General features: G+C 48.2%; 1 protein-coding gene across 14 annotated transcripts in view; it reads right to left on the bottom strand.

Annotated features, from left to right (window-relative positions):
• MBD1 (methyl-CpG binding domain protein 1) overlaps positions 1-19,697 on the bottom strand; it is a 60,878-nt gene extending 41,181 nt beyond the window's left edge. The window contains exons 1-17 of one of the 14 annotated variants that reach the window (XM_010849801.1): positions 19,525-19,697; positions 18,130-18,263; positions 11,591-11,705; positions 11,337-11,503; positions 11,171-11,253; positions 10,967-11,007; positions 10,448-10,594; positions 10,229-10,357; positions 9,973-10,047; positions 9,724-9,843; positions 9,572-9,640; positions 8,850-9,017; positions 8,206-8,505; positions 7,975-8,112; positions 7,501-7,632; positions 7,354-7,415; positions 1,279-1,462 (exon numbers count right to left, since the gene is read on the bottom strand). In XM_010849801.1, coding sequence (XP_010848103.1) covers positions 1,279-1,462; positions 7,354-7,415; positions 7,501-7,632; positions 7,975-8,112; positions 8,206-8,505; positions 8,850-9,017; positions 9,572-9,640; positions 9,724-9,843; positions 9,973-10,047; positions 10,229-10,357; positions 10,448-10,594; positions 10,967-11,007; positions 11,171-11,253; positions 11,337-11,503; positions 11,591-11,705; positions 18,130-18,239 — 2,040 coding nt within the window. In that variant the 5' untranslated portion in view covers positions 18,240-18,263; positions 19,525-19,697. Of the gene's footprint in view, positions 1-1,278; positions 1,463-3,531; positions 6,252-7,353; positions 7,416-7,500; positions 7,633-7,974; positions 8,113-8,205; positions 8,506-8,849; positions 9,018-9,571; positions 9,641-9,723; positions 9,844-9,972; positions 10,048-10,228; positions 10,358-10,447; positions 10,595-10,966; positions 11,008-11,170; positions 11,254-11,336; positions 11,504-11,590; positions 11,706-18,129; positions 18,264-19,502 lie in introns of those variants that run through there. The other 13 variants (XM_010849802.1, XM_010849809.1, XM_010849803.1 and 10 more) reach the window with 13 other exon arrangements.
• Positions 19,698-22,226: the final 2,529 nt, after the last annotated feature.

Raw genomic sequence — 22,226 nt, 5'->3', positions numbered from 1 at the left:
TTCCCTTTCCTCTTTATTCTTCTATAAACGTAAAATATTCAATAGGCCTACTTCTCTGGTTTGGTGGTGATTTGGTGGAATGGAAATCCTTATTGGTTTCCAACACAAGGAATGTCACCTGACCAGTACCCCAGCTGAGCTCAGGGTTCAGATACAGAACCCAAAGTACATCCACTTCTGTCCATCATAAACCTCAAACCCTACAGACTGTAGAAGACTCCAGTCTCCTGATTTCCAAACCCAGATCCTACAGTCCCTGGACCTAAAGAAGAGGGAGCAGGTCTATAAACTGACAACTGCTATGTGCACTACAGAGCATAATAAAACTATATCGTTCATCATCTCTGACCTTTCTTCCACAGTGTCCCGACACGGACAATACAGAACACCGCGATCAACTGTGCTGGCACACTGTGTTAATCTTTAACGATTTTGTGCATGAGCAAGTTGTTTCTGCAATTAGATGATAAGCAGTTTGAAGGCAAGGACCAAACTTTTAGAGAAAGCGAAATCTCCCAGGGTCAATGTATTCACCCCTGTATCTTCCACAGAGCTGCGCACACAGCAGGGACTCATGTGATGCCTCTATCGTTGCTTAACTACACATGGAGGTTTTCTAGCCTGTGGAAACTAGTGTGTAGAAGCAAAGGAATGCAGGTGCGTGGACCACCTGTCCGAGGTTCTGAGCAGCGCTCATCAAATTCTGCAGCACAGCGTTCCCCTGGTCGCCTACCACCACTGCTGCCGTAAAGGCAACCAACCTCCTATTCCCAAGCCTGCAGGTATGCTTCTGTTATGGTTGAGTCAGCAAAGGAAGGGCCCTAAAACCACTCAAAACCCCCAAAGGCCAGCACTCTTCAACAGACGGTTTTCCTAAACGTACAGAACTAATCCCGACCGTACAGCTGAATCACTGCCAGCCCAGATCCCAGATTTCCCTGCCACCTGACCCAGCGCCCTTTCCTTGACACACACTCTGCATTTTAAGGGGACGACCTCTTTTAAAAGTCTTGCAAGATCTTCAACCTTCAAGATCGCCAGTGGTGATTCTCCAAATACAGAAACTAAATGCAGCTGAAGGGGGAAGAAGGGTAGGGAGGGGCGGAGTAAGAGAGCTAGGCAAGAGACCTTTTTCTTCCTTCGTTCAAAATTCAAACTACTGCGTCAGGCACCTGCTTCCCTTGAGAGAACCCCTGCTGGGGGCCAAGGCTGGGTTGGGTCCTGAGATGGGGAAGATACAGAAAACGGTAGGATCCCACACACATATCCCGTGCTTACCACGATCACGACTTTGGGAGTGGGCCCCTTAACCTCTCTCTGTACGATGCCAAACCGCTGGCTGTACATTTTGGAGCTTCCTCGGGTTGGGGGCGGTGTCCGCTGCGGTTCCCCAACCACAGCTACCGGCGGGACGAGCTTGTGAGATGCACTGGTCTGGTTGCCAGTGGTGCGCCTCGCGGGGCTAGGGACAGGTGAATGGGGCGGAAGTTGGTCCCGTTACCATGGTGACCACAGACGCGGGCACTCGCTACTTCCTCTTGGAGTGGAAGAGCTGAGTCTGCGCAGTCCTCACCCTGCCCTTGGCCATGCCTCCCTCCGACCTCGGTCCCTTTCTAGGATTCATCAAATAGCAGAAAAAAGCCTCCTTAACCCGCAATGAAGTCGAAGATCTAATTACATTCCAACTGACTTTGCTATTTATATCCTGTAATGTTTAAAAGCATGAGAAAAGTTAGCGGACACTTTGTAGGATGGTCAAATTGTGAGGCCATCTTTAAGTTAACCTTTAGGGCAAATCATCACAGGACCACCTTATTCGCGTAGTTCTTTACAGGAATTTATAAGGTATTTTCACACATAAACCCTTTCAGTTTCACAAATACCTGACTGATGGAACAGCGGGTATTATCCTCAACAAGCTGAGAGAGCCTAACTGGCATTCTAGATCCCAGGCAGAAGAAACACACACACACACACACACACACACACACACGTGAGGAGACCTTTTAAGGGGCCCTCAGCATTGGCATTCTAGATCCCAGGCAGAACACACACACACACACACACACACACACATACACACGTGAGGAGACCTTTTAAGGGGCCCTCAGCACAGGTGGAGACTACAGCTGAACTTCTGCTCAAGAGCAAAGTGGTGAGTGAGTGAAAGTCGAAATCCTGTCCGACTCTTTGCGACCCCATGAACTATAGAGTTCATGGAATTCTCCAGGCCAGAATACTAAAGTGGGTAGCCTTTCCCTTCTCCAGGGGATTTTCCCAACCCACGGATCGAACCCAGGTTTTCCGCATTGCACGTGGAATCTTTACCAGCTGAGCTACAAAAAGTAGTAGGTAATACCTAAAAGTCAAATGACACTTTGGTACTCTTCCTGAAATGGGAACGAACATGGAACTTTAACAGGAAAAAATCAGCACCTAGTAGGTCACTGACGTGTAATAAAAGCACAACTAGTACTGCGTATCCCAATTTAAGACCGCAATTTACTATAAATCAGCATTCCCTAATCATTTGTAATCCGCCCACTTCGGATTTTGCATGCGGCATGTTTCTAGGTTTGGACTCCATTTCCTGAATTGTTCGTTCAGCCTTTCAGCCACAAAATAACGTCTCTTCTCTTTTGAAATTTCTTTTAATAATTCTCTCTCATTTTGTCTTTTATCTCCTATAATGCTTCTTCTTTCAATTGCAGTTCGGTAAAATACTCATTTTCATTTACTGCTAAGAGTTTACGTAGCCTGAAACAAAAGAAAGAAAAGAAATTAGACGATCGTTTCCGCTCCCTGGACGGGGTCCTGAAGGCTGGTTGCTGGATCTTCGATTCCCACGGGTGCCTGGCCCGCTGGCTGGTCTGCTCTGGTGACACCACACCCTCAGAAGGGCGGTGACGCCCTCGGCCTAGGGGCGGGGTTTGGTAAAAGCCAGATTCTCGGGCCCCCGTTGGGAACCTCCGAGGTCCACAGCCTGGAGGGTCCCGTCAACGTGAATTTTCAGCGACATGGGAAGCGGACTCTCGGCGACACCCGGCGGCCGTAGAACGTCCCGGCGTCGGTCCTGAGCTCTTCGCGCTGCGCCCTCACCCCGGGCGTGTCCCGTAATTTAATCCCGCTTCGGTTTCGCCCGCGGAGCCACTGTGAAGAGGGGAGTCGGCTTCCCTCAGCGCTGATTCTGGACCGCCTCGGCCCAAGGGAGGCCACGCCCCAGGGACAGGGAGTTGAGGGGCAGCGTCTGTCCAGCCCTGGCCGGAGGACCAGGGTCCGGGGGCCAGCGCCCCCTGGTGAACGTATTCGGAGGGTGGCGGGACCGGCCCTGGCATGACAGCCAAGTCTCAACCTCCAGGGGGGTCTAGGAGAATTGATTCACCTAAGATCCTTGAACAGAACTTGACTTTGATCTTGCCACCCGCTTTCTACACCAGTTTCTCAGAGGCAGTCTATCAACACTTAAGCACCATTAAGATACTCCCCCCCAAAACACTAAATATATATAAATCAGTAAACGGGACAATAAAAATCATTTAAAAATAATTTTAAAATAGAACAGCATAAACTATATTATTTCCAATGCCTATTGTACCCCAACAAGGTCACACAAGGGCTGTCCTCCCAACAGTTTCCTGAATTCTGTATTTTCACCATTATATTCCACGATAAAGTTGGAAATTCATTCACCATTTGTAAATACATATTGATCTATTTAATAACTGCATGAACTATATCTTTTTCATTCCTGAATCTCAGTATTAAGTACAGTGCCTACCATGGGTCAGGTTCTCGATACCTGAATGAATGACACAAAAATAGCCGAGACCAGCAAGTTTTTTTCTGGATGGGCTTGACAGAATTTCTGTACTTGCTGGGGTCACCATGAAATGGTCTTCAGCTTTGCATTTTCAGCAACGCAGCTTTACCAAGTTATCCTCAGGTGAGTTGTGAGACCCTTAGGAACTGATTCATGGCGGGGTGGCTTTGTAACGTGTCACCGTGACTAGGCTACGTTTCCCAGTATCCCCTTCCTGGCATGCTTCCAGTTAGGACAGGCCACGAGAGATTCTGCGTGGTAACTGGAGGGCAGATGCGCGGCAGCAGCACGCTCAGAAGGCTGGTGCAGGAGCACCAGGCACTGTTGCAGTTCACACGTCACTCATCTGCTGGCTCACCTCGTTGGTATGGGCAACAGTCAGGTCTGCGGCCAGGCCTGCAACTGCTCCACCTTCCCCAGGATCTTCCTTCAGCTTTTCTAATTCTTGGACCAGATGCATATTTAACTCTGTGATGAAGGGCACCAGCTTCTTCTGCAGGACACCCACGTCACCGAAGTTGGAGGTGGTGAGAGGCTGACATGGCTTCCAGGCCATCCTTGTGGTTTCCAGCTCGTGCTCATGGGCGCCAGTGTGTCCTCCGTCTCCCACTTTTTACATCCATCTTCCCTTCCCGATTGCCTGCCCTGCAGACTTCAAGCTCCAGCATTAGATGCAAAGACAACAGCCTTATACAGACTGTTCAACCAGCTCCCACAATTGCATAAGATCAAATCACCTACAATAAATCCCTTAAGATAATATACATATTTATATATACATTACACACATATATAAAATCTTTATATTAGTAGTGCTGCTTTTCTGATTGTATCTTGACACACACAGTAACCAGACTTATCTCATGAGTCAGAATGCTATTCTCAAATTTCATTTAGGGCACCACTGTCAAAATACCACCAGAATATGAGAATTGGGTGGTTGGATCCTGGGAGGGAGCAAAACAGTATGAGAAAATTATCCAGTCTTGACTCTGGCTGAAATAAGTAGGGTAAGGCAAAGGAAGGAGCAGAGAAGGATGGCAGAGGGCTATACAATGAGTTAAAGTAGAGAAATGCTTAATCTACCTCTGAATACCTAAAGCTGCAAGGCTGGGACTACAGTAAGCAAGAGAGGCACATAGGCTACAAAATTTAGGAGGCCGGCACTCAGTCCCAGCCCAGTAAAGCTAAGTAATGAATCACACATGTCATTTTTTGGCACTTTATGAAAAACTGGAAAGTGAGGCAGGGCTGAGCCAAGACTGGCCCTTAGGTGGGACTTGAAGCAGGAGCTCAGACTTCTAGAAGACAGGGGCTGAGAGTAGAAACCAAGTACAAAGGTCATCAAGGGACAGGGGAGGCAAGTTTTGAGGAAACATGAGCCAGGCCAGGAGCTTTCATTCTGAAGACTGCTTTGGCTGAGGGTAGGGAGTGATGGTAAGTATCAGCCGTGGGGAAAGACGCCCTTTTCGGTTTGAGGAATCCTATGTGGCACCCAAGGCCTGGGAATAACCCAGTCTCAGGAGGCATGCGTGCTTTGACAAGGTGGCACAATCCACCCTGTCTTGGTGTTTCCTATGCCACCCTAGGGGCAGCAGCTTTGTACGGGGTTTATTATGCTTAGAAGAATCCAGCTTTGTAAGGTCACTGGAAACTTGTTAATATGACACTATTACACACTACTGGATATAGGTTACAGTTAACAGTTTAGTGGCTTAACTTAAAAACAAGGCTTTTACAACCTGGGCTTGATCTTGATCCTAGGCTCTACTGATACTAGCTGTTTGACACTGGACAGGTTATTTAGTTTCTCTGAATCTCATTTTCCCTTCTGCAAAAATGGGCACAATCAAGCCGTTCTAAAAAGATGTTTTTGAGGATTAAACCAGGTCCATGGGAGGAACTCAACGAATAGCAGTTCCTTTCCTCATTTATTCACATTACATTCCCAATACATTCCGAACTGCTGTCTCCCTGAGGAAATGTTTAGAGACACTACCAGGTCTCATCCAAATCCATTTAGAATTATTTATGATGATGGCTTGTTTAGGCCGAAGGTGGCTTTAATCACGTCGGCTCTCCCATCCCAGCTCCCCCATCTTTAATATCCACACTTCTTATGACACTCAGGCTCCTGGGGTTTGCACTGGTTGGAGGAGATGCACAAACTTTCTACTCTTTGTCTTCCTTTTCTGCTTATTTCCTCTATAAGCTCAGAGTACTGAACAGGCCTGCTCCTCTGGTTTGGTGGTAGGTTTTCCCAGTTCCTGACTCCCACACAAGCCCTGGCAATCCATCTATGGTCCAGCCTCTGAGCAGATCAGTGTTGTCTCTGATAAAGTCGGTCTGTAAATATCACCTTGAGTCCTACAGTCTGTAGAAGCCTCCAGTCTACTGCTTTCTACCTCCAGGTTTTTTAAGGTCCTTGGACCTAGAGAAGAGGGAGCAGGTCTGTATGTTGAATCAGGTTCCCTATGTGCAAAATGAAGCATCACAAAACCATTTCCTACTCTTCCATTTCCCCTTAATTATCCCTTCCCTCTCTTCTACAATCTTCCATTGCAGACAACATAGCACATCATTACTTTTCTGTTAATATGTAGTGATTTCATGCATAGGGGAAACAGCTTCGCCACTTGGATTATAAGCTCCCTGAAGGCAGGAATCCTATGTCTCCCGAAAGATAAGCCTCCCAAGGTCACTGATTCACCAGTGTGCCCAGCAGGGCCTCAATCAGTACCTCAGTACTCGCCCAAGTACAGGTGGAGCAGTTTCTGGCCTGCAGACACTAGTCTGCAGGACAAAGGAATCCAGGGGTTCAGGTCAACAGTTTACGCTGCCTGTCTGGCTCTGGTCAGGGCTCTCAGCAGTCCTGCAGGAGGCAGCGTTCCCCTGACCTCCTCCCACCAGCCCAGTCCTACAGTCCTCCCACCTCCCTATCCTTCCTTCCACTGCCACACCTGTAGGACAGTTCTGTGCAGCAGCTGAAACAGTTAATGACCTCAACAGGCTCCAGAAAATCTCAAGAAACACAGCCTGATTCCTTCCACTGAGGATACTTCAGTTGTGTGTGGGCCCCAATCACAAAGCCATCTCAGGACCAGATCTCCTGACTACCCCCCACTGACCAGCCCATCCATTCATCTCTTGGAAACTCCACAGGCCTTCAAGACCCCAAATGATGATTCTCTGAATAAAAACTTCTAAGTCTGACCCCTGTGGATTTTCTTAAGAATACGGGGGAAAAGCTTTCCTTATCTTCCCTTTTCTTTCCAATCTTATCACAGGGCACCATCACCTCTCCCACCATCACCTCCTGTAACCCTCCTCAAGGAGGGCCCTGGCCCAGACCTCAGGAGAAATTTCTAAGGTCCTGCACATACTCCATCACTGATGGTGACCAGAGCAGTCGTACTGGGCCTTTACCTCCCACTACGCCATGCCAAAATGCTGGCTGCTCTCACGACTCAGGGCCCACATCTGGCCAGAACCCCTCCCTCTGCCATCCCGACCCCTCACAGTGCGGGGCACACCTTGGCAACCAGACTGCTGTGTCCCGGAGGCGGGTTCCACCCAGGCTGAAAATCTCCGTGATCTGGGGAAGAATTAACATCAGGGTCAATATGACTGGTGGGCCTAGAGCAGGGTCAGGACAGAGTGGGGCGTCCCCCAGCACTGACCACGGGCGTGCCAGCCCCTCCTGCCTCCTCCTCTGGGGGCAAGTCAGAGGTGGAGTCAGCCTTGTTGTCGTCCTTGTCCTCCTCAGGGTCAGGTGGCTCTTGCTTCACTGCTGGCAGGCCTGGGTCTACTGCCTGGGAGAGGCGGGAAATTGGCAGCTGTCAGAAGGGCAGGGCTGGCCTGAGGAAAGTGTCCCTACCAGCCAACCTGTCCCTGTGCTGACACTCCGTCACACCTGAGCACAGAAAAACCATCACTGTCTACAGACCTTTCCCATTCCTCACAGATTTCCATTTTTCTGTTAAGTGGGCAGCAAAGCAGGCCAAACTAGTTGCCTGGGGAGGGTGAGGCATCTGTCAGACAGGCGGGATAATTCTGTGAGAGGCTGTCATCAGCACACCTATTACTGTGTTCAAAGAACCACCATCATGGCTCCCCATCACTCTGCTCACAGACCACCCATCACTGACCCCCACCTTGCTGGGGCAGCCAGGCAGCAATACAGGAGAAGTCAGGATGGCTGTGCCAGGTGTCCAGTCTTCCTGGGCATCCGCCTTCTCTTGCTTCACCTGGGGTAAGGCCACAACCCAACTCAGGCCAGGGCACTGGGCCTCCTGTGTGGAGGAGGATGGCAGCAGACTTGGTCCCAGCTTCCCTGCACGAGGCTGGGTGGGGTTAGGAAGGGCAGGATAAGGCGGGACCCTCACCTGCAACCGAGTTTCTGTGGAAGCCGGGGCTGGGCCAGGCACCTGCACGGGACTGCTTGCACCCTCCCGTAAGAACACAAGGTCAGTGCCAGGTGGGGGCAGCACAAAGCCACTGCCTGCTTCCTCCTTCACTGGAGTCTGGGCTCGGTCTGGTTGAGCTGTGGGTGTGGCCAAGGGAGGCTTCAGGGTCTGACCCAGATGGGGCCTTCGAGTAGAGCCAGGCCTCTTTCGACGAGGGTGAGCCGGGGGCGGCGATGCCCCATCTTCGGACCCTGCCCAGACACTTGGCAGCAGCCGCTTCTGTGAGGAGAGGTGGCACGTTATGGCCACCAGGTACAATACTACCCTGCTCTGATTGATGCGCCCAACCCCGTCAGTTCCAGCACGGAATCTCCTTATGGACGAGCCGCTCATCACACAGGCTGTGAGTCTCCTATCAGCAATGACAGTACCTCCTAGTTTCCTCATTTATCCCAGCATAACGTCTGCTAATTGGTGGCAAACCCACCGCCCCACCGACCACTCTGAGGCTGCAGGACCCACTAGAGGTCTGCCCGCCCCTCCCAGGCATCAGGTGGCAGGGGGCATGAGGGGGAGACTGGCACTATTCCTCCCACCCACCAGACCCTTCCTGCTACACCCACCATAGCAAACTGCAGGCACTGGCGCCAGCGACACTTCTGGCGCTTCTGGTTGCTGCCCCCAAACTTGGGCTTGTCACAGCAGAAGTCGCAGTGGCCACAGTCCATCCGCCGCAGGCAGGCTGCACAGGTCCCACACTTGCGGTTCTGCCGACGGTTTGTGTAAGGCTGCTGGGAACAGGAGGTGCGGGGCTGTCACTAGGATAGTGACAACGCTGCTCCTGTTGCTCGTCCACCAGCCCCACTGGAGGGAACTGGCTCCCACTAGTCACACCTCCTGTCTGCGAGTCCAGCGCCAGGCGGTATCACTGTCCTGGAAGGTCCTTGATACCATGAGCACGGTGGCTGCTTCAATACAGTATCCATCATTCTATCTGCTGGTCCCCCACTAGCTACCAAGATAACGTCTCTGACCCCCGCCTCCAGCAGAATTTTGCAGACGCCCATTAGCTCCCATCGCTGTGCCCGCTCATCCTATGCGGACTTCGGGCACTGTGCCAGCTTTTCCTCTGTGAGCCCCATCAGAGCGTTGGTTCATCTGACACCAGGTCCTGTCACTGCACCTGGGGGTCCCATATTAGTTCCTACCCCACTGTCTGCTCAGCCCATACTAGTATCCATCACTGTACTTTACTACTCCCCTATTAGGCCCATTGCAGCATCTGCTTCTTTGGGTTAACCAAGCGCCCTGGGAGAGTCTATTCAGGTAGGGTGAGGCCACTCACTAGCTCGTCCTCGTCTACACAGTAATAGATGAATTCAGCAGGTGGCGAGGGGGCCAGGGCTCTGGGGTGCTGCAGAGGCAAATGGGGTGGGGTCAGGGCAGGTAGCTGGTGAGGTTACGGTTGTGCCGTCCCCCTGCCCACCAGGGCCTCACCAGCTCCGGAGACTCTGGAGGCTGCGGTGGGGGAGGTGGAGGCGGTGACTGGGCTCGGGGTGGACGCCGCCGGGGCACCACCTTGGAGTCGCAGCCTCCCCTGCGGCGGCCGTGGTTACCCTGAGAGAAAGGCAGAAGGCAAGTTTAGGCTTGGCGGCACCAGGCAGACACAGACCACCGCCCTCCCCTCAGGTGTGCAGAAAGCATGCCAGGGGGACAGGCAGGCAGAGTGTGGGCTGGGGCACTCACAGCAGGGGGAGCCACAGCCAGGGGAGGGCGTCGTTGACATCGCTGATGGTGGCGACGGAGGCGGTGAGCAAGGTGCTGGCAGACAAGGGCAGGTAGGTGAAGCCAGAGCGGTGAGTGTGAGGTGGGGGAGAAAAGAAGACATGAGGTGGGCAAGGCCAGGTGGAAAGACGGAAGCAGCAGCAGCTTCAACCACAGTGTAAGCGCTGCCCCAGCCCCCCACTGCACAGCCCCCACTGGCCGCTCCACTCTGACTTACCCGGAGGCAGCGCCGCTGGACGCACTTCCACTGGCGCCGGAGACCGGGGCGCGGAGGGCGAAGGCAGACTCGACAGCGGCCACAGTCCTCTCGGGTCTGACAGCCCCGGCACACTCCACACCCTCGGCTCTGTGGGGGCCGGAGGTGTGAAGCATGGGGCCAGGGCTGAGGGCCAGGAGCACGGGTGAGCCTTGGGCCCACCCCAGCTGCCTGACTCACCCTTTCCACAATGCGGAGGCACCGTCTTCGCTCACACTTGCAGAACAGCCCCGAGGCCACATCATGGGGCAACTGCAGGAGGCAGGTGGAGCAGGCCCCACAGTCTTCCTTTACCTGGCAGGCCGTGCACTCCCCGCAGCCCACACGCTGCCAGGAATGGGTGGGGCAAGGTCACGGGTCCAAGCGGAGTGGCTCCAGGAGCACTGCCCCTCACGTGTCTGCTGACCCCACATTGGCCCCTATCACCACGTCTGCTGGTCCCCCGTCTGCCTCATCACTGTCTGGTAACTAGTGATTAGCCACCATCACTGAGGCCATAAACAACGTCTACTCTCCCCTGTGACCCTTATCACAGTGTCTACTGATTAACTTCCATTACTGTCGACTGCCTGCAGCCAGCTCCCTACAAAATGACCCTGACATCCAGTGGATCCATCACTGTTCCTTCAGACTCTGACCAGCCCCCATCACATCCTGCTCCCACCGCACACTTGTGAGGAGGAAGTAGGCTGTGCTTACCTTAAACATCCTCTGCTCCCGATTGAAAGCGATCCTCTGTGCTGCAGGGAGGGAGACAGAAATGTTAAAGGAGCATCAGGTATCTGACCTCACGACTCCCTCTGCTCTGTCATCTACCACTAAGCCCCCAGGCAGATATCTGTATGCCAGCCTGACACCGAGGCTGCTCCAGCTCTACCTCCCAGTGCCCCAGGGGCCACTCACCTCGGCAGTCCTTGCACAAAGTCTTGAGCCGCTGCCTTCGGGTACCATCTCCTGAAAAGCTGATTCCACAGTTCTCACAGCACCTAGGATGGGAAACATGGGTGTGGGGCCCTGAGTGTACCCCCAACCAGAACCCTCACGGACTTGACTCTAGCTCAACACTCACCCAGGGGCAGGAAGCGAAGCTGGGACTGTGTCAGTGTCAGCCTTGGTGTCATCCCTTGGTGCCTCCTTCCTGACCTCACTCTTCTGAGGTCCAACCTGACACTTCCGAGCCTTGGCTGGCTTCGAAGGCTTCTTCCGCTTCCTGCTGGTGATGGCCAAGGATTGGGCCTGGAGACAAGAGCAAGGGCAGGAGACCAGTGGGCGAGTGTCAGGAGGCTCAGCGTCCGTGCCCAAGTACTCTACACCGTACAGTACCTTGGGGGATGGATAGCAGAGGACGCCTTGTTTGAAGTCGAAGAGGGTGAGATCACATGCAGGGCCCAGGTATCGGGTCAGCTCAACTTTGCTTCGGATCCTGTCTCCTGTGGGGCTGGGGATGGACCAGGACAGGTTGGTACCTAGCTGGAGCCACTGCCACTCCACCCACACAACCCTCCCATAGGGCTGGTGAACAGGCCTGGAGAGCTGGTGGGATACAGGAAGCAGCCTGGGATCAACCTATGAACCCCAACCAAGAAACTACCCCAAATAACTCCAAACAGCAGGAATATAAAAGGTGTATAAATGCCAGCGTGTAGACAAAGATTAATAAATAATATAAATGCAAATGGATATGCACAGATTTATAATGTGTGCTACTACTGGCATTCCATATAAGTGAAAGGAAATACAAATAGCAACACAAATTAATTAAATAACATACATGTATTAGCATTTCATACTATGTACACAAACAAAATCCATACAAGAAAAAAACGTGTTTTAAATATAACAGGCTCTTGAACGACACATGTATAAACTGCATAGGTCCACTTACACATGAATTTTTTTCAATAAATATATTGAAAAATTTTTTGGAGATTTGTGACTACTTAATTCAATGAATTATATAGCCTAGAGATATTGAAAAAATTAAGAAAAAGGTGTGTCATGAATGCAGAAAATATATGTAGATACTAATCTATTTTATCATTTACCACCATAAGATATATACATGAAATCTATCATAAAAAGTTAAAATTTACCAAAACGTGCACAAATACTTAAGATCGTATGTGGCACCATTTGCAGTCAAGAGAAACGTAAACAAAAGTAAAGATGCAGTATTACATCATAACTGCACAAAATTCACCGTAGCATGTATCATACTACTATAATCATCTCACAGCCACCTCCTGTTGCTGCTGCAGTGAACTCAGGTGTTGCAAGTATTTACTTTCAATGCCATGGAAGGCGAATCATCTCTGTGAGCAGTTTGTTTCTCCATAAAATTGAGCATCACAGTAGAAAGTGACCCCTTGCAGTGGTTTTTCTCATGTCATTTTCATTGTATTTAGTGCACTACTGTAAGCTTTTAATAACACCTTGGGACCCATAACAAAGTGTCACTGGTGATACTGCAAGTGCTCCCAAGAAGCAGAGAAAAGTCATAACATTACAGGAAAAAGCTGAATAGCTTGACATGTACCGTAGATTGAGGTCAGCAGCTGTGGTTACCAACAATTCAAGATTAATGAATCCAATATAAAGTGAAAGTGGAAGTGTCACTCAGTTGTGTCTGACTCTTTACAACCCCATGGACTACAGCCCACAAGGCTCTCCTGTCCATGGAATTCTCTGGGCAAGAATACTGGAGTGGGTTGCCATTTCCTTCTCCAGGGGATCTTCCCGACCAAGGGATCGAACCTGGGTCTCCTGCATTGCAGGCAGATTCTTTACCATCTGAGCCACCAGGGAAGCCACCCACTGTAAGGACTATTATTTTTAAAAAAAAGAAAGGAAAAAAAACAAAGGAAATTCAGAAACTGTTGCTGCAACTATGCCAGCAGCTCGAAAACCTTGTACTTTTTGCAAAATATGTTTTTATCTTGTACTGAAAATGCAGCTTTTATGTGGATGCATGATGGCTATAAGAAAGTCATATCTATAAGTTATAACAAGATTTGAGAAAAAGTCAAGTCATTATATGACAACTTAAAGCAAAAGCAAGGTGAAGGCTCTAAAGCTGGGGAATTCAATACCAGCAAAGGATGGTTTGGCTTTACGAATGTCAAGACAACAGAAAAAGCGGCTTCTACCAACCAGGAAGCAGCAGACAAGTTCCCAGACGCCACTAAGAAAATCACTGAGGAGAAAGGCTCTCTGCCTGAACAACTGAACAAATTTTTAATGGAGATGAAAGTACCCTATTCTGAAAAGTAAAAAAAAAAAAAAAGGTGCAAAGGACATTTATTAGTAAGAAAGAGAAGTGAGCACCAGGATTTAAGGCAGGAAGGGATAAACTAACTCTATTGTTTTGTGGAAATGCAGTCAGGTTTATGATCAGGACTGCCGTTATTAATAAAGCTGCTAACCCTCAAGCCTTGAAGGAAGATAAACACCAGCTGCCAGTCTTTTGGTTGTACAAGAAGGTCTTGACAGTGAGAACCATTTTTTTTTTTTAATGGTTCCATTGATGCTCTGTTAGGAAGTCAGGAAGTACCTCACCAGTTAAGGGACAGTTTTAAAAGTTCTTTTGATATTGGGCAATGCCCTGCCCACCCAGAACCCCATGAATTCAACAGCAGGTGTCGAAGTGGTTTGTTTGCCCCCAAACACAATGTCTCTAATTCAGCCTATAGATCAGAGGGTCATAAAGGACCTTTATGGCTCCTTACTCGCAGAATTCTATGGAAAGAACTGACAACACTATCGAAGAGAATCTTCATAGACAGAACATCCTAGTAGTCTGGAAAAACCATTGAAGATGCCATCATCGTTATAGAAAAGAGTGTGAAAGTCATCAAGTGCAAAACAATAACTCCCTACTAGAGAAAACTGTGTCCAGATGTTGTGCATGACTTCCCAGAATTTACAGCCAAGTCAATCAAGGAAATCATGAAAGAGATTGTGGATACGGCAAAAGTCAGGGAGGGGATGAAGAGTTTCAAGACATCGATCTTGGACTTGAGCTAACAGACACCACACCAGAGGAATTAACACAAGACAACTTGATGGAGATGACTGCTGCTGAACCAGTACCAGATAATGAGGAAGATGAAGGAAGAGTGCCAGAGAAAAACTGATATTAGACAATCTAGCAGAAGGGTTCTGATATTCAAGACCACTTTTAATTTTATATGACATGGGCACTAAAATTAAAGCAAACAGAGGAAGAAAGATTGAGACAATGTAGAAACATTTTTGGAGAACTGAGAAAGCAAAAAAGTCAGAGAGAAATTACAGTGCATTTCTATAAAGTCACACCAAATGTTTCTGCCCCTCCTGCCTCCTCCTGCCTCCCCTACCTTCTCCTTTTGCCTCTGCCACCCCTCAGTAAGATGAAACCCCCTTTCTCTTCCTCCTCAGCCTACTCAACATGAAGACGACAAAGATGAAAACCTTTGTGATGATCCACTTCCACTTAATAAATAGTAAATAATAACAGGCCGTACAGTTAATACTTATCTACATTTGTGGGTGTCTTTGTGTGAAAATCTAACAATTGTAAGGCAAGAACTGTATGAGAATTTCCCTGGTAGTCTAGTGGTTAAGAACCTGCCTGCCAATGCAGGGGACATGGGTTTTGATTCCTTGTCCAAAAAATTCCACATGCCGTGGGGCAACTAAGCCCGTGCGTAGCAACCACTGAAGCCCAGGCACCTACAGCCTGTGCTCTGCAACAAGAGAAGCCACCACGATGAGAAGTCCACACCAGCAACAAAGAGCGGCCCTCACTTGCCACAACTAGAAAAAGCCCCCGAGCAGCAACCAAGACCCAGCGCAACCAAAACAAAAGAACTGTATGAGACATTTCTGTGTCACCATCATCATCATGGCCCAAGTATTCCTCTATGCAAGACTCAAAATGGATAGCCTATCTTTATTCAGACATTTATAGGTAAATGGTATTTAACATAAAATTAATAACGTGTTAGTTTTCTTACTGTTTTATAACTATGCCGTCAAAGAATTACATTACCATACAGTATGCCTCGCTCCCTGGTTAATTAAAGAAACTGCCTATGATCACAGGTAAGTGCCTTGAAAAAACCCAAAAATGTACCAATGTAACAACATTGTATCATGAATATGATTATAATATTGTATGCCATAAAAACTTTATAACAATTTATTCATTAGTGTACAGGCTAGGCTACCAGAAAGCAAAAATATTGCTCCTTCTCAGTTATCAATGCATGAATTGTTATACCTGTAAATAAACATAAATTTTTTGTATTATGTTTTCATTTTTGATATCTGGTATTAGTAATATGTATAAGATCTACAATGCCTTGTGTCATATAAGATAGTATTAATGTAGGGCCTTGACAGTCAGACAACTTATCCTGTAAACAGATGATGTAAATTTAATGTATTGCTAAATACAGTACAGTGCTGTGAATGAACTTTTTCTTCCTTATGATTTTCTCCTTTTTGGGCTGCACCACTCAGTCTATGGGATCTCAGTTCCCCAAACAAGCACTGAACCTGGGCCATGGCAGTGAAAGCCTGGAATCCTAACCACTAGGCAACCAAGGAACTCCCACGTGATTTTCTTTAATCTCTTCTCTAGCTTATTTTCCCGCAAGAATACAGTATATAATACATACACCATACAAAGTATGTGTTAACCAATGATTTGTTATTGATAAGGCTTCCAGTCAACAGTAGGCTATTAGTTGTTAAGCTTTTAAGGAGTCAAAAGTTATATGTGTATTTTTGACTGCACAGGGAATTGGCTTCCCTAATCCCTACATAGTTCAAGGGTCAAGTGTATGTGTACAGACAATATACATACAAATACACGTATAAACAAATAAATGCAACTACATACAAAACAAAGCGTAAGTCACTGATGTTGGAAGACAATACTCCACAGGTCACTCACATTTTTGCATGTCTTACAAGAGAGGCACTGACTACCCTTTGCAAGGAGCTATCTTTTCAAGGATGTGTGTACAGCATCAGCCTTGGAAGATAAGAGATAGGGTGTTCTTCCAGAGCAAGGAAGGCATCCTTACTGTCCTAACATTATTAAAGATTGGATTCCTTAAGCTCGGAGTTCCTTTCCCACAACAGTGCATGTGCAGATGCTAATTAAGTAGCCCTCTTCACGTCGCCCTGTGGGAATCGGCATTTGGGGAACTGGCACAAGAATGATGACATACAGATACTGCTGATGTGGTGAGTAATAAACTGTCGGTCAGGGAGACAGGGGTCCCTTATCTCCTACTGGTACCCCCAAAACTGAAACACACTCACTTGTTATCTTGCCCTAATTTGGGTAAAACCTCTGGCCTCTTCTATTCTCAATCACTGCACTCATTTTGAAAGTTTTATAAAAACTGTAAATACATGAATAAATGTACAATATAGACATAAAAATATTATTTATAAGCATATAAATAAATGTAATTCTAGTTACAATTTTACTACATTCCTCTAAGCAAAGAGCAACTTACACACAAAAAAGTTAAGAAAATTTAATAACTACATGACTAACATATTCTAAAAGACCTCAAATCCTTAAACGTAACTTTTTTATAAACACATATTTTCATGTATTTATAGTCAATTCTCATTATTCACAGTAATTCTGTTCTATAAAGTCACTTTGAACACTGAATTAGTGAGTACAGAATCACTGCTCCTAGGGGAACTACAGGTTAGGTTCCTGTAAGCCTCTGGTCACATTTTTGTCAACCAATCAGTATATTACCCTGTTTTATGTGCGTTTCTGTTTAAAGACACCTTGTTTAATATAGTCCTCTTACAAATAATTAACTACATGGTCTTTGAACGATTTAACAATAGCAGTTTTGGAAGCCATCTGTGTTATACAGGTTCCTTTGTCAATGTCCTTGTAAACCAAGCCAGCCTCATCAGCACTGAAAACCTACTCTTCCTCAAAACCCTTTTCCTGTACTGCACCTAACAGGTATTTTTTAAACTTCTTCCATGGACTCTTTCATCTGCAGAACCTGCCTCACCTGCAAGTTTAACACTTTTCACAAAGTATCACCTTTGGAAACGTGTGAGCTAGCCAGCACCAGCTGAAACAGGCTTACTGTTTCCGTAACCCTAGGAACATGACAGCCGATGTCCTTTGCTTTCGGCTTCACCACACTGTCCACTAAACTCTGGTCACCACCTCATGGATCCACAGATTTAGCCACTTTTCCACCTTTTCCTTAGCTTCATCATGTACTACAGACGTTACTTTAGCACTTCCTGGAGCAGCCTTACATACTAATTGGCTAATTTCCTTTTTTCTAGATATACTGCCTTTTTGATTCATTAACATTGAACTCACAGTCAACAGCACTGCGACTCATGCCTGAACAAAGCTTATTTAACATGCATTTTCTCCATATGGCACAAAACAGACTTCCTGCACTTAGCTCACTGGACAGCACTTCAACACTACACTCGGGGGCAACTCTACAGAGCAAAATCACCATTAAAAAGTGCAAAAAACAGAACACTAAGTAGTCTTCAATAAGGATACTTGTTTACAGCTTAAGAGCTAATATAAGAAATCTTCATTCAATCTTGGCTGGGAACACACGCATCAGGCGACCTATTTCTTGCCGCTCTGTGCATATCCACAAATGATCATGAAAACACAGTGAGTATGACTTCAGGGGTACAAACAACAAATCTTAGCGAGTAACCAAATCTTCAAATATAGAACCTGCAGATAATAAGGATCAACTGTACATGCATACCCATAAATCTAATCACACACCCCTGATTTCACCCTGCCTAACCAGGTTCAGCCCTAACCCCTCTGTCCACAACCCACCCAGTACCTCTGGTAGTAGGTGTCTGAGCGTCCACAGGTGGCACCTGACTTGCGAAAAACCTCACGGCGCTTCCAGCCAGGGCCCAGGGCTGGGCAGTCCAGCCAGTCCTCAGCCATGGGTACCACGGAAGAAGCAGAGGCCTGCAACACAGAAGGGGCAGTGGGAAAAACTGAGGCGTTAGAAAGGGACATGTTGTGCCCCAGGCCACACAAACCTGTGTTTCTATTCATGCTTGTTTAAGACCTAGGACCTGCCACAAGCAAATGGCCAACATAAGGAAGAGTAAAGCCCCATTCCCACTTCGTTCTTCCCTGTCCTGGGCCCAGGAGCTTGTCATCCCCCCGGCTTCTTGATCTGGCAGCCCCATCCTCAACCCAAGGGTCCCCATCCTCAACGCATTCCTCACTCTCACCGTCCTAATCCCCAGTTCCTCCCTAACCTCAGCCAGAGAGACCGCATTCCTCCCATCTCTAGCGCGAGAGGCCCCCACAGGACTTGGCTACCTCAGTACTCTAACCTCCCATTCATTCCCTTCCTTGACCCAACAGTCACTAATTTCTGTTAGTCTTTTAACCCTCCCATTCCTTTCCTGTCTGCTGTCCTCTTATCCTTCTACCTCAGTATTACTGCCTCCATTCCCCGAGTCCTCTGCCAAAGAACCCTCAGCTCCTCTGCAAGCTTGACCTGAACAGCCCCTCATTCCCTCGGTACCCTACTCCGAACGCCTCCGCATCTCACTTTCGCTCTGTCAGTGTTTTGAGTCCCAATTGCTTCCCGAGTCTCCGAACCCGCCCTATTTCCCTCTTCTGCAGTTAACAAGTTTCCTTTGGAGTCCTCACCCTCCGTTCCTCTCATCAGCTTGAGACACCCTGATTTCTCCCTTCAGCATCTGAACCCCCTACCCCATTCCTCTCCTCTTGGTCCAAGACCAAGCCATCCCTAACTGTTGGCTTTCTGATTCCCTATTTCTCATCGTCCTCCATACGAGACCCCCGTCCCTCCCTTTCAGCATTCCAACTCATTTCTCCCCGTCATCAGCCCGAGGGCCGCTCATTTCTTCCCTTTAGCATCCTGGACCCCTATTTCTCTCTCCTTAACCCGAGAGGCCCCGATATCTCCCCTCAGCGTTCGGATCCTCCCCATGGCTCTCCGTCCTTGTCCAAGAGCCCGACACTTCCACCTGTCAGTCTTCGGAGCCCCTAGTCCTCCCTGTCCTCCGCCTAAATCTTCCCAAGACTCCCTTCAATATTCGAGGCCGCCATTCCTCCCACTCATCGGCCCGAGGGCCCTTCATTGCTCTCCGTCAGCGTTCTGAGCCTCAACCCTTCCCTATTCTCCGCCTGAGCGGTCTCCATTTCTACCCCCCTTGACCGTCTCACCAGCTCGGCTCACGGCTGGTACCTTCCACCGTTCTAGGTCCGCGGACCCATGGCGAGAATCCCGCCCGTGGCTCCCGCCTCTCCGGCTCCTCGCCTTCCTCCTCCGCAGCCGCTTCCTCCGAAGCTGTAGCTGTCGCCGCCGCGGCCGTTCGTTGCTCCAGGAACCGGAAATCCGCTGTCCCTCTCTCGGGTTCCGCCCCCTGGCGGGACGCCTGCGCGCTAATACCCCGGAGCGTGGGTCGTGATGAGTGGACCTCCACGCCTGCGTGTTGAGTCCGGCGGAGGAGCGCGCCCCTTTAGACGAGGCCTGCTGCGCTTGCGCACTGACGTCCAAAGAGGCTCGCGCCTCTTTAGAAAGCTGCAGGGCTTGCGCACCTCGCTTGTGCTCCTCCGCCCAGCTTTTGGTCTGGTCACGTGTGCTTTCCTAGCCCAACTTGAGGGGAGGAGGAGGATTGGGGTCGGATTTAGTCTCTTAGTGGCGGTCCCCACAAGAGGTAACTGGGAGGGAGGGGCGGAAAAGTCTGTAAGCCCTCTTCGCCCACTTTGTAACCTTGTTTGCGCATGTCCTCTACCGTTCCTCCTGTCAAGAAAAAATGAATCAGTAGTCGGTCTAAAGGAGAAATAGGAAATTTTATTTGTTCTAACCTGAGGGCTCTAAACCTAAAGACAGTGTTTCGGAAAACTCTACGGATTGTTCACTTGTTTTCACTGGAAGACACAAGTAGATACATTTTTGAATCAAAGGGTATATACATATCACAGTGACGCGTATTACATAAAATTCAGAAGAGATACTGTGTAGCTGGACCACGCTGACTCCGTGTTTTTCAGCTCCATCATAGGACTAAGACCCACAATTCTGCCTCTTCCCTTTTCTGCATGACTGAGCTTTAGCTTACTTAGAAGGAATGCGCCCTGCCAGGGAAGCTCAATATCAACTTTTACCCTTTCCTTTATCTGATAGGAAAATTGGAAGAATGCCTTTTGCTGATGCAGATGGTTAATGATTTTTGAGGAATAAAAGTTCTGAGACCCCTGGGAGAAGGGGAAAAAAAAAAAACAAAAAATCTGGTTCCCGTTGGCATGGATGTACTTCTTCGTTAGTAATGAAACCAAGAGCTAACCTGTATGACCCGCCAAACCTAACCTGCCATGCTTACTTTCAGTTGCTTGCTTTTAGTTGGTTTTAAACTAAACTTCCACTAGCTTCCTTATCTGTAATACCTCTGATGTTTGGATCACTGTAGTAACAGTTGGTTAAATTGTTTTTCAGTAACATGGAGTCGGTTCTTGGCCAGTTCAGACCACTTGAGACTACCAACTATCCAACTGGGCCTGCATGAGCATCAGACGGATGATGTTTTAATATCACAGGATGAAGAATTCCACCCTCAGAACATGCTAACACTGCCATCTTATGAACATGTCTCCTATGAAGAGCCATAAAGCTTGACTGCTGCTGCTACTGCTGCTAAGTTGCTTCACTAGTGTCCAACTCTGTGCGACCCCACAAACGGCAGCCCACCAGGCTCCCCCGTCCCTGGGATTCTCCAGGCAAGAACACTGGAGTGGGTTGCCATTTCCTTCTCCAATGCATGAAAGTGAAAAGTGAAAGTGAAGTCGCTCAGTCGTGTCTGACTCTTCGCGACCCCACGGACTGCAACCTACCAGGCTCCTCCATCCATGGGATTTTCCAGGCAAGAGTACTGGAGTGGGGTGCCACACCACTCTAATTACCTCACTTTCTTTACTTCCAATCACCTTTGGCCATGATCAGACCTCCCTGCGTGTTGATCTCATAAATGTTCCTAAAACATATCTTCAAAAGAAGACTCTACACCTGGACATCACCAGATGGTCCATACTGAAATCAGATTGAGTGTATTCTTTGCAGCCAAAGATGGAGAAGCTCTATACAGTCAATAAAAAGAAGACGGAGCTGACTGTGGTTCAGATTATGAATTCCCTATTGCAAAATTCAGACATAAATTGAAAAAACTAGGGAAAACCACTATGCCATTCAGGTATGACCTAAATCAAATCACTTATGATTATACACCTGGAGTAACAAATAGATTCAAGAGATTTGATCTGATACAGCTCCTGAAGAGCTATGGACAGAGGATTGTAACATTGTACAGGAGGCTGTGATCAAAACCGTCCCCAAAAAGAAAAAATGTAAAAAGGCAAAATGGTTATCTGAGGAGGCCTTACAAATAGCTGAGAAAAGAAGAGAAGCAAAAGACAAAGGAGAAAAAGAAAGATATAGGCATCTGAATACAGAGTTCCAAAGAATAGCAAGAAGAGATGAGAAAGACTTCCTAAGTGAACAATGCAAAGAAATAGAAGAAAACAATAGAATGGGAAAGACTAGAGATCTATTCAAGAAAATTAGAGATCTCTTCAAGAAAATTACCTGCCAGAGGCATTTCAAGGGCTCAAAAAAAACCTTGTGCCACAACAGGAGGCCCCACAGAAACTGAGCCAGATCTGTCTTTGTGTGTTTGAGTGTCTCCTCCAGAGGTACAGGTCAGCAGTGGCCTGCTGCAGGGGTTCTAGGTGCAGTAGACCTGGATATGGCATAAGCCTTATTGGAGGAGGTCACCATTAACCGCATCATAGAGCCACCAGAACGTACATAGGACTGGGGAAACAGACTCCTGGCACAAACAAAAGCTTGTGTGCACCAGGACCCAGGAGAAAGGAGCAGTGACCCCACAAGAG

This window comes from Bison bison, unplaced genomic scaffold, assembly GCF_000754665.1.
Source record: "Bison bison bison isolate TAMUID 2011002044 unplaced genomic scaffold, Bison_UMD1.0 scf7180017864287, whole genome shotgun sequence".
NCBI classification, from domain to species: domain Eukaryota; kingdom Metazoa; phylum Chordata; class Mammalia; order Artiodactyla; family Bovidae; genus Bison; species Bison bison.
The sequence above is the reverse complement of the archived record's forward strand: the minus strand, read 5'-3'. Positions and strand labels throughout refer to the sequence as shown.